This window comes from Netta rufina (genome assembly GCF_964035555.1).
Source record: "Netta rufina genome assembly, chromosome: 13".
Lineage (NCBI taxonomy): Eukaryota > Metazoa > Chordata > Aves > Anseriformes > Anatidae > Netta > Netta rufina.
This window is the reverse complement of record NC_140136.1, coordinates 15,882,327-15,895,160: the sequence shown is the minus strand read 5'-3', so window position 1 is coordinate 15,895,160 and position 12,834 is coordinate 15,882,327. Positions and strand designations below refer to the sequence as shown.

At 33.8% G+C, this 12,834-nt stretch overlaps 1 protein-coding gene across 1 annotated transcript in view; it reads right to left on the bottom strand.

Moving 5' to 3' along the window:
* The window catches only part of RPGRIP1L (RPGRIP1 like), a 72,160-nt gene that overhangs the window by 50,469 nt on the left and 8,857 nt on the right, over positions 1-12,834 (bottom strand). Inside the window, exons 5-8 of the mRNA XM_084294407.1 lie at positions 12,676-12,775; positions 11,118-11,261; positions 5,138-5,243; positions 599-745 (exon numbers count right to left, since the gene is read on the bottom strand). Coding sequence (XP_084150533.1) covers positions 599-745; positions 5,138-5,243; positions 11,118-11,261; positions 12,676-12,775 — 497 coding nt within the window. The remainder of the gene's footprint in view (positions 1-598; positions 746-5,137; positions 5,244-11,117; positions 11,262-12,675; positions 12,776-12,834) is intronic.

Below are 12,834 nucleotides of genomic sequence, written 5' to 3'. Positions count from 1 at the left end.
AATATAAGAAAAAACAAGTAAGTCTGTACACACTCTCCTTATATACCAAATAGAATGAGGAATAAAATACTTGGTTTTTGGCCCTGTTTCTGAGTGACTGTTGGTGATGATACTTGCCTCCGGAATCCACTAGGAAAAGAAATAGAAATGACTGATTTGAACTATCATGTAAGATGTAATACTATGCTTTACCATGACTAAATCAGGTTGAAATAACACTACAGAAATAGCAAAATATGATCAATAAATCAAGTATTAAGATTGTTTCTGTTTAACATACTACTTGTTTAGTATCAGAATCCAAGTGAAATCCTATGCTCTTCCTCAAGCATTATCTAAACAGGGGTGGAATGCTCATGTAGTGGGGGGGCCAGGTATGGTTCATGATTCTATGAAACACAAGCAGCGATCACAGGATTTTCTCTTTAATGGGAAAACAGTGTGTATGTTCAAGTGAGTCTTCTAAACATATTTGAAAGGTCTATTCACATCTCAGCAATAAAAAGGTACCCATCCCATCCTTAATTTAGATAACATTTTCCCTTATCTATAACGTAGTACCTAAAGCAGATTCTAGCTCTCTTGGATGCAATCTCACCTCCTCTGTCCTTTGCTTAGAAATAGTCACTGCTTGCAATTCTTTTTCAAGATTCAGGCACTTCAACCGCTCTTCTTTAAGCTGTAGATTCAGCTCATCACCTTTTGCTATTAAAGCATCATGGCTAGCCTTCAGGTTCCTTTGGTTCTATGAAAAGAAAAAGAAAAATTGGGATGAGGGATTGGAGTGGGCAGGGGAGAAGATCACTCTTAGCAGAATATTACAACATTGCATATGCTATCAGTGATCTTTCCTGGCAGCAGTTAACAGATATTCCCAATGTGGTCAACAGGAGACACTCTTGACTAAGCAACCGAAAAAAAAATTTCATTACACATGGCCAGGAGAAGGTGGCATTCTTGTTGCTCTCATGAACGTTAAACCCTCAGTTCAGTCATAATGAAAAGGACCAAGAAATACATCTGTTAAGCAATTAAAAGATTTTGCTGTGGTTACAGTGGTTAGACATGCTGACCAAAAACACTGCAGTAGCAAGCAGAAATGAATGTTGACCACAGTTATGTTAATCACAGAACTTGCCACAGCTCTGTTAACCCTTAGCTGTAGATATATAATTTTTTCATAATCCTAACATGCTAGGCTGTATTTTCCTGCTAGCAGTAATTAATAAGGGAATTATGATTTCTTTTACATTTTAATTTACTTCAATGGATTATATTAAGGCACATTTAACCAATTTTAATATTAAATGGAGGATGCTGATTGAACCCCTATTTCCAGAATATTAGTTAATATTATACTGTCTGCATTTTGCAATGCTTTAATAATGCCTCATTAAGAAATCCAATGTAAAACACATCCTAAGTATGACTTGAAAAAAACAGCCTAAAAGCCAATCTCCTGTTTAATAAAGTGATTATATGGCAATTTATATGTCCAATAGATGTATGAGTATAGATAACATTTAATGATTGTAGACAGAAAAAAAACATTAGCTTCGTGATTTCCTTATAACATTCCTAGGAGGTAATTACATGGAGAAACTTCATGTGAATCCCATGAAAATTGTTCAGGTTCATACGAAGTATAAACACTGTAGAAAAAAGCACACAAAACCACAGAAAACCCAGTCACCAACTTGATCTTCAGCCCCTCAGATCTCATTTCTCCATAAGAAAAATCTTACCGAGAATAACATCACCAGTCTTATTTCAGAGAGATAGTGATGTATATTACTTATTAATTTTTATCATCCTTTCTTCAGTGCTCCTCTTGCTGTAAACTGTATTTCAGTAACTTCAAAAAATGGCACCTTAAAAGTCAGTCTTACACTTCTTTCATTTCTGTACGAATTTCTTCATTTCCTCCTTGAAATCACAAGCCTTGTAGTCTCTAACCTTTCCAACTGTTCAAGTGAACTCATCTTTTCTTCCCCATCTCTCAACTTCAATTTTTTCACAAGTTCTTTTCCATTTTAATAACTTGTATCATTTCAACCCACTACATGAAGAAAAAAAATCCCACGTCTTGGCAAAGCTGCCTTTCACAGACCATTTTACCCTTATCTCTTTCCTTGATTTCCCAAACAGAGGAAAACAAATTCAAAAATCAAGGTCTTGATTTCACCTTCTAACTGATCCTCAAGCTCTTCCAGTCAGTCCTCAAGGGATTTATGTTACTGAAACTTCTCATTAACAGTCCTAAAAATGTCCTCCTGTAAAATCTCCTTGCTTCAACTTCCTTCAAGTCCTTCAGTATCTCTTCGACTCTCCTCATGGTTTTCTTCGTGAACGTTAGGGGAACCATAACTCCCCTTTCCTTCATGCCCCACTACATTCTTTCTTAAGGTTTTCTATACCTGATTGTTCTTTCAACTCTTTTTTCCATCATGCCAGAATTGTTTTCTATCCATTCTCCCTTAAAATATCCCAAGACTCAGGTCACGGCAACAAATTGGTTGATGATTGTAGTTTAAGGTTTCTAGTCTAAAACTGTGTTTCTAAGGGAAATATGCCTCAACATGAAATAGCTCCTTTACCGAAAATGAAAATATACCTTTTAGAAATACTGCACAAATGAACGCAAATGCTATTACATTTGTGAAATATTTGTACTGGTTATCCACAAGAACTAACTCTTCACAGTATTTACAAATTTAGTGGCATAGACTAGCATATCTCATATGACAAATCATGAAATCCTGGAATGTTCAGCCTGTAATTATACAAATATGACAATGGAATCAAATATTTAATCCAAATAGTTTCGGGGTCCTTTGTTCTTCAACGCAGATTCCAAAATTCATTCATTCAACTGGCTACATTAAAATTCTTGAACAACAAAACAAGCCTGTAAATGTTTGCTCCTGAAAGATCATTTTAAATATCATTTAATGGAACAAGATTATAGGCTCTTATCATTCCACAGTTTCACAACTTTTGGGCTGACTCAAGTTTAATGGCAAACAGAGGCATTATAAATGTTTCAACTGGTATAAGCCAAAGTAAACGATAATGAACTCAATAGTCATGAAAATTGTAACATAAAACAAACAAAAACAGTGCTCTGTCAATAAGCATTTAAGTGACATCTAAAGTAGAAATTTTAGATTTTACAGTTATTTGTGTTTAGTAGATGCACATTTCAAACACTCAAATGACTGGAAATAGGAAAACCATTGTATCCGTTATCTTGTAAAAATATGATGAGACAGAACACTCTCATTCTTTCCAAAAATGCAGCTTTCACTGTGAATATTAGAAACAATGTCTTCAAATACCAGTTTGAATCTCAGGCATCTGTTTCTATTCAGCTGCTGCAAAGAGAGGCACAAGAACTTGCTGTTCGCTGTATATTATCAAGAAGTCGCAAGTGATTTAGAATGGACCAGTTTACATATCATTTTCTATTTAAGAACACAAAAAGCTATGTGAAACCTGCCCTCCCTTGGAGTTTACATTCTACATAGTTCATAGTTCTGTGTAAAAATAGATTGGAACTACTAACAGAAGAACTGCTTTGGCAAAGGAGATATTAGACTGGGGGGAAAGAAGCACAGAGGTAGAAGCAGAAAGACAGGAAAAGAGGAAGGGAGCAAAAATCACATGACAGAAGTCTTGTTTATCACAGACAGGAAGAAGCAGGAACTGGCAAAAAGAGTTCTTTGCAGAAAAAATAAAATAAAAAAAAGAACAAAGAAGCCATAGAACTTAAAACCGTAGAACATAGCCATAGAGCACAGAAGGTATGGACGGGAAGGTTTAAAATAGGAGGCTAAGGTACAATTGAGAGAAATGTGGACTGTAGGCAGCCTCCAATCCAGAAAGAGTAAGGAAGGCACACAAATAGTCTTCTTGAGTTCTTCTTGGGCAGGAGTGTGACCAAGGTTAGGATCCATACTTTAATTAATTTAAAATAAATAAAGGCCTTTATTTTAAGTGTGATATTCCTGCCTCAATATCTTAGAATTGCACTAGGCATGAAAAATTTCTTTTTTTTTTTTTTTTTTTTTTACAACCGTTATGAAATGCTGCTAGGGAGATATAACCACACTATTTGTTATCTAATCTTATTTATTTAATTAATTCTGTGTCATATACCAGTAACTAAGCAGCTTCCATTCAAAATTTACTTAACTTTTAAAAAGTCACTTAAATTCTTATAGTTTCCTACTTCGAATCTTAATTTTCCCTTGAATTGAAAGTACAAAGAAATTGTGGATCCATAAACAACAGCCAAAGAAACATTAGTAAAGAAAAAGAAATAGCAATTTACAGTAACAGTAAGAAAAATGTAACTTGTTTCCAGTGAATTACATTATAACAATCTCAGATACAATCATACATCTTGCAAATAACAAGGACATCTTGTGCTTCCACTTCATAAGGAAGAGATACTTTATTCAGCTCAGTTGCATGCAGGATCGTTACTCACAGGAACTCTCTGGTTGTTATTGTACTGCCTTTATATGCAAGCATACATCGTTCTCCCAGTACGTATGGGACAAAGCAGAAAAGCGCTGTATCAATAAAACCGATGCATAATCTGCCATACAGTTGCATGCTCTGGTGACTTTTTTTTTTTTTTTAATAAATCTGGTGATAAAGAACACCTCTCACTTAAAGTAACCCTCTAAAATAGTTTCCATGAATTTATGAATACAAGTCCTAAGCTCAGAACTCTGAACAGCCAAATCTCAAATGGGTTATGGTACCCCTTCCTTAGGGAATCAGGGGTATGTTTAGATCAAATAATTAATTTATAATTAAATCAAAGCCCTCTTTGTAAAGGATCAGGCATCTCTTTAGACAGCCAAACAACTGACGACATAATCTAACCCAAATCTGCCTGAGATACTTTTGCAGATAACTATCTTCAAGATCTGCTAGAAAATTCGGAAAGAAGTTATAAGAATAAAGAACCCTACACATCTGAAGTAGTTTGGGTGTAATGGATCGTGCGTTTCATTTTCTTGTATTCAGCGCTGACTTTGAATCAAGAACCGTGCATATTTATTTTCCATTTACGCATGCGTATGTGATGAGAGTAACAGAATGTTACTGACCAAATCCTAATTACCTCTTGAAGCTGGAGAAGTTTTCCTTCCATTGCTGAAAGTGCATTGCTTTTCTCAACCAGCTGTTTACGGACCTTGATCATTTCCACATTGTCCCGGATGTTTAGCCTTCAAAATTGTATTAAAGAGAAATGCACCATAAGCTTAAAGGTACAGAATGAGTTCTCTTATTATTTTTGTCTCGGAAAGTTGAATAGACATGTTTGTTGTACCATATCATACTGCACATTTCATCCATACAGGAAAACAACCCGATACTTGCAGAGATAATTTGTTTTCCAATCACTTCTTTCCCACCCTCCAAAGAATTTGGTACCAGTACACTACCATTTTATGGAGCTTTCTCTTACAGTTTAAACCTAACAAATATTGCTATGACTTAGCAATTTGCACTGGTAGCACCTAAAAATTGGTATTCAAACAAGTTGCACATTAACTACATGAAAATCACTTAATATGCACGTAGATTTTCTATTTCAGTACAATTCTAAGATTAATTGAGAATGCACTGTTTAATAAAAAGGATGTCTAAAAGGATTTGAAATGTAAATAAGTATTTGTTTCTGGTGCTTTCCTTCAGTAAGTCAAGGTAGATCCTGTTACTTTTGCAGTTTCTTCAAGTACAGGAAGAGAAACCATTTCTGATTTATATTAATATAAAGTCAGAATAAATCTTTAGCATTTTAAAGGTAATTTCTCTTCCAATATTTATCTGTTTTAGGCATGTTGGAGGAATTGTCACAATGCCATGCTGGACCAAAAAAATGGACTACAAAGCTTACACATCTGTAAACCAGCTGAGAATGTGAAATACTTTCCTCTTATTCTTTAAAATATCAAAGTCTATTGTGTTTTGGCATTGCCCAGTTAATTGTCCTTACACAGAAGATAAACATACAAACCTGTGATGTTCCCCAAGAAACAGCCCTAACACAATGCTAAGACAATCACGTGTCTAAAACATGTTATCTACATAAATTAAAGTTGTGGTGAGTATAGACAGCAGCACTGTCTCATGCTAGCTATTTAAAAGCTAATGTAGTGGCACGTTTTTATTAATCTTGTTCCACACATCAAACAAAAGGCTCCAATGCCTTCAAAGGCTTTTTCTTTGACTTTTTCCCCCCCCTCCATTTTAAGCAGGGGGCTTCTTTTTTTTTTTCCTTTTTAAGTAGAAAAAGGAGCAGATGATAGTGAAATTTATGATGTACAGATGTAAACCCCATGGCTCCTGACAATCAACATTAACTATTTTTTCAACAGTGAATGAAACACTACTTGATTTAAACAGGCTTTGGGTACTGATATATCAAGTAAATTATTAAAATTCAGAAGTAAAAAAATGCTTTTCAGAATCACAGAATATCCTAAATTGGAAGGGACCACGAGGATCATCAGGTCCAATTCCTTTTATTGCAATCAGTACAATTCTTGCATCAGTATTTATCCCATGAAAGTACATGACAAGGAGCATGCTACTTAAGAACAAAAGCACTTCAGATTTTGTGGAAAAGGCAAAGTTAATTGAGGAAGATTACTTTGATTTTCTATAAATAAAGTCACAAAACAGAAGAGAAATTGATTATCTACACAACTTTCTCCTTCCCAGGTAGCTGATGTATTTTGCTCCCTGAACATCTTTCTAGATTTTCTAAAGGAGCTTAAAAATAGGGGGTTATAAACAGCTTTGATTTAATAGGTAGCGCTACCTTTCTCTTATATAGGTAATATTTTGCTCAAAAAATACCAAAATTCTCTAATAGAATAAAGTTGTACTAAGACAGCTCATTCAGTATTTTCTTCACTGCCCAAAAAGACTAAAATTCTGCTTCAGAACCTGAAAACATGTAGGTAGACCTGCAGCAGAAGTTTGAAAAAGAAAAAGAACTAGTGCCTCTTTTTGCGGCAACACCTTGAATCAATGTGCATACTTTGATTTTTATTTAGCTCTAGCATGCCTTCTGCTACAAGTGCAGAAATAAGGAACATAAAACTCTATCCTTCCACTTTAGACCTCATCTTAAAGCTGGATTAAAAGCCTGAAAGTGAAGTTAAGAGAAAGTGACTCTTAAAAAAACTAGGAATTTTGTTTGGGGTTAATGTCTGAAGTACAGTAAAGTGATGATCTCTTTTCCAGGCCTCTATCCTTTGGATTAAAAGAATAGAGTGGGGTCCCAATAATGGGCTGGGGACCAGCTGTGTGGAAATGGGGGACTGATAGCAACCTTCAGCAGAAGGAAACGATTAAGGAAAGGATCTTGACCTGCACTGTACAAATTTATGCCAGTAATTCCCAGATGGCTAAGCTAATAAAATTGAGGCCTAATTAAATCACATCTCTTGCATCTTGTCTTTACTTCCATATGAAAAGGACACAGATACAAAACTAAGACTGTTCTTAGAGAGTCCTGACTGTTCTATCAGTTGGGATCAGTGGCTCTCAAACGTTCTCCTATTCACATTCAAAGCAAGAAAAACAATTACAAAAGTATAGTTTTGTACACTATACTTTTCAGGATCACTTAGCCTCTATTTGGCAAAACAAGCAAAAAGTTTCTAGGCTCATAGTTTTCAATCACAACTACACCACAGGCCAATTTATGACTCTCAAACACAGAAATAAAAAACACAACATCAATATGCAGTACTCTTATTTTACAGTGCTTAGGAAGTAACAGAATTATGTTGATTTACATTATGTTCTTTCCCTTACCTTTTATCCCTAAAAGGAAGTCAAACAAAGGAAGAAAAAAATTACCTTTTAGTGATACTTTTACATTGTAACTGATGGTATATTTGCAATAAGCAAAACATTAACAGGGCATTGATACCTCTAACATATATTATGTTCAGATTATCTAAATAATTATAAAGAAGTCTATATTTGTTTGCCTGGCCAAAGAGCTAATTACAAATGATAAAAACATGATCTTCAGAAAAACATGTTGAGCATAAGAAATCAGATAATGAAATACAAATTCAGGTTGTTTTTGTTGTTGTTGTTGTTGTTTTTTAATATTAGTTATTATTTAGAAAAGTCATGTATATGTTGTAGTCTCTCATCACAATATAAATGCAGAGGCTAACATGTTCCACTTTTTTGTCTGAGACTGCAAACACAGGAGTCATGAGTATGTCAATATGACACCCCTGTCCAGAAATGTAGCAGGTCTAACTCCAAAGTCATGCTGCAGGAAAAAAAAAAAAAAAAAAAAAAAGCAAAAGGAACGAAAAACTGATTCACAAATAAGCTTTTTCACTAAAAAAGAAAAAAAGTAAAGAAAAAAGGCAAAAATCTAAAAACCAGAAACATATGTAAATACCAAATACCTGTTTCACAAGTGTATATCTAGGGTGGTTTTAAAAATGACTTTTTGAAAGTACCATGAGGAATGAGTTATTTAAAGCTAGCTGCTTGCAGAATGTGATTATTTAGACTTAATGTTTTAACTTGCATGCTGTGTATCATAGACATCAAACCATATGATTATTATGGTTTTGGCCATCTTTAAATTAAAAACACTCAAGCTAAATGCAGTTGAATTTTGTACTTAAGAAAATGTTTAGTCTAAAATCCACAAGCCAAGTTTCCCCCTCAAGTCAGAATTGTATGTTCCTGAAACAATCCCCAAACAATCTCTAATTAAATACTGAAATAAAGACTGACTGCAGATGTATACTAATAATCAACTTGAGTTGTACACTATAAAACAGCTAAACTCTGTTATGTAATTCTTCTGTAATAATATAGAAATGGTAGTCAATGTTGGATGAGCAAAGATAGCTTTAGAGTATTACTGGATTTCTTGTACTTATGGGACTCAGAATAACTAGTACCTCCTTCCCTCACAACTGATAGATCAATGAATATTAACTGTGGCTGCTTCACTGCTTGGAAACTCCTTCAGTTATTTAAATAGCAACAATTCCATAATAACGTAATGGAATGAAGTATGTTTTCCTGAAGTTTGAAAGCGACATAAATACGCTTCCACCAATCTTCATGTAGTATGTCCTTTTGGCACCTCACAGTTCCTAAATAAATACAACAGATTAACTGTCTTTGGGGAGTAACATACATACAAAGGAAAACACAAGGAAAAACTGCCAACTGTACAAAAATTCGAAGTCATAGGCTACAAAGGCAAAATAAGATGACCTTATCAGTCACCCACATTTCCAGTGTTCACATAGCAGTATTCCAATATTGATATCTTCTATGCTGATGCAAAGAATATTAGAAATAATAACTACCAAGAATATATAAATGCATTTGTCTAGTCAATCAGCTAATTCAGACTTAACATAAAATTTTCAAGAAAGATAGATAGTGAAAATAGAATCATAGAATGGTTTGGGTTGGAAGGGACCTTAAAGCTCATCTAATTTCAACCCCCTGCCATCGGCAGGGACACCTTCCACTAGACAAGGTTGCTCAAAAAATCTCTTAAAGATAATCATAAGTACTTGTGATTACAATTAAGCTTAAAGAGAAAAGCATCCAAGTTATGGCTGTCGTTCATTCAGCATAAAAAATATAACAAAAAACACGGGGATTAACAGTCTTCCATAAACTATTCTAGTAGTGAACTTGCAGAACGCAGATTATTCTGGATATTCGCTAGTGGACATTTTTCAACTTATTTCCTTGACTCTTCAGCCAGATACAGTAACTCTTAAATAATTAACGTATGTGTTATCAGGTTTCAATCAAGAAACAGACTACAGAGGAAGTACTTCCAGATTTCAAATGTAATCACAGATAGTTATTTAGGTCAAGTATCATGGATTGCACACAAGTAATTTGATAAAAAAATAAGGATCTGCATTACTTTACACAAACTAACTGTATATGAAGATTTTTTTAGCTTAATTTTGAAGTGGACCTTTCCTTTAAAAGACCTTAAAAATTCCCAGCAATATGATAGTGACTTGCAATTTAGAACTTACGTCATTTCTGGCTACTGTACTTAAAGAACAGTGTTTATCTACAGAAAATGAAACATATTAGTTCTTCCAAAATTTTATCAGATTATTTCCAAACAATGAAATTTTAAAAATAAGTATTTTCCAAATAAATTGTTGACACGGACTGAGGAATTTTTTATGATAACTTCTTTAACCTATATGTTATAAAGGGAAGTCTGAACAGTAGAGACTTACAACTTTATGAATAATTTAATAGCAACATTAAGATGTATTATTTATGTAGCACCACAGATGCACAAAAGAATGCTCACACATAATAAGTCTCTCCCTAGAAAGCCAGAACTAACCATGCATTTCCCATCCAAGTAAAACTTTCATTGACATCTAATGAGGAAGGAACATGGGACTGGGCCCTATTAGATCCTTAACACAAAAAGTCAAAATTGAAACAGTAAAAAGAGGGGAGAAACAGATCAAGTCACATAATTCTGCATAAATTTTTGTGAAAGTTAAAGAAGAAAGAAAAAGAGATTAAACTAATGGATACTCTTCCGTGAAAGATTTCACAAAAATGTTCACATGGGTTTGTTTCACTACACAGCTATACTATATTCCTTTAAATATGTGCTAATCTATCTTTACACGGCTCTTATTTTTCTACTGTTACAGACTCCAAATTATCAAGGAATATTAAGGAATATCCACTACAGCACTACATTTAAAATTTTCTGAGACTTGCATTGAAGAACGGGTAGATGAATTTAATGAGTTTAACTTCAACCATAACTGAAAATTAATTTTCTAAAATGGTAATTACGAACTGATTCGTCTATTTGCTTTAAAAAACAACAACAACAAAACAAACAAACAAAAAATGCATTATCATAATAATATCCTTCCTTAGAATTAACCACGGTCATTTGGTAAAACATAACTTTCATCAAAGAAAAAATACAGCATGTATTCTTAGAGGAATAAACGCCACAGCTGTCTATAAACATTCTGATATAGTTCTTCTAATGCTCCAACCATGGGGATTTTCATTTTTCATACCTTTGGCTTGCTGTTTCTTGCTCCTTCAGCTGTAGGATGGATTCTTCAATCTCCTTTTCTTTCTTTCTTAGCTGACTCCCAAGCATCTCTCTGGCATATTCTAGCTCCTCAATGTGTTCCTTTTGGGAACCAATCACAATTTCCCTGTAAATACAAGTATCTTATGTTCCAAAACCAGATAAGCATTTTTAAAAGAAAAAAAAAAAATACTTCAGAGAGCAAAAATCTCTTGAGTTAAGCGTATGGCAAAAAGTTGTATTTCTTAAAGACATGCCTCACAACAGAGCTTTAAGAGTTCAACTTACTATGAAAATAGAGGCAATCATATGAAAAAGTGTGAATAATCCTATAAATAGGTAAATAATTCAAACATTAGCAAACACAACACAAACAATAACTTAGTGCTCTTAAATATATAATAAATAAATAACAGTGTATGTGGGACTAAATGTTTTCATACATTTAGCAGAACCTAGTTTAAAACATCATTGATGGTTTATCATACTCTACATTAAATGCATGTTCCTCCTAATCAAAAGGTACCAGATGTTTTCTGGAAATGAAAGCATCATTACTAGCTATCAAAAGCATGTGAGATCTACAATGGATTAAGCAGTGAAAACAAGCTTTTATTCTGAGTTAGGTGACAGAAAACAATTCAGATGATGTGCCAGTGAATTTATCCATTAAATGCAATTAAAAAAGGACAGAAAATTAGAGCCAACAGGGGCTGAATATTTTTAGCAGGCCACAACTTTGCAATTTTGATTTTCTTCATGAGTTAATCTCGGCTATCTTCTCTAATAGCATTTTTTGTAATAAGAATAATCAACTAATGTATAACTTTTTCCACTCTGAAGATTTTTAAGTATAAGCTACAGTTCTTTATTATCTCATGTACCTATCATAGATGTAAAAGTATCTTATAGGGTTTTTGGCCACGTATGTGCTCTTGTACTTGGGTGTTCCACTCTAACGTTAAAGTAACTGTGGTTATTTTTTCCATGCGTGAACTGAAATCTCTGAAAATATGCTGTTTGAATGTTTTCTGCATTTTAACACAATGTTTTGATGAGTCTTACCATGATGAGAGAATAATTATTGTGAACACCTAGATTACTGCAAGGCTTAATTGATAGCTCTTTTTTTTCCTGGTCTTAGAGATAGGTATAGGAGAAAGAGCCACTTCTGTGCCCATCTCTGTAAAGTTACTGAAGATTTTTTCATTAGCAATATACGAGTATAAATTACTTAAGAAGTAAATTTTAGCTGTTCAACAGGGGTTAAATTCAGAGACAATGCTAATACCAGCACAATTTAAACACTAGTAAATTCCATTCTATCAATGAAATTTTGCTTCCACGGGCTTTAGGGATTAGCATGTCAAGACAGTGAGGGAGAATGACAATGAAGAATCTTCTTTAGTACTTAAACTAGATCCAACAATTTCATTTTCTTTTTTAAAAGAAAATTTTCTGAAGAAATACATTTTTTTTCCATGAAAACCACAAGTTCTAACAATTATATTAACAGAAATTTAGAAACATAAATATCATACAGATTTCGTATTTCAGCCCTCGCATCCTCAAGCAGACTCTGGCCATTTCTTGGGAGAAAAAGGTGAGGTGATCTCACTTCTAAATCCTGAAATCTCATTCCTGAAAAGAAAGAAAAGGGAAATAAGTTTTTGCAATGATGAATGAAAAAGCATTTTACA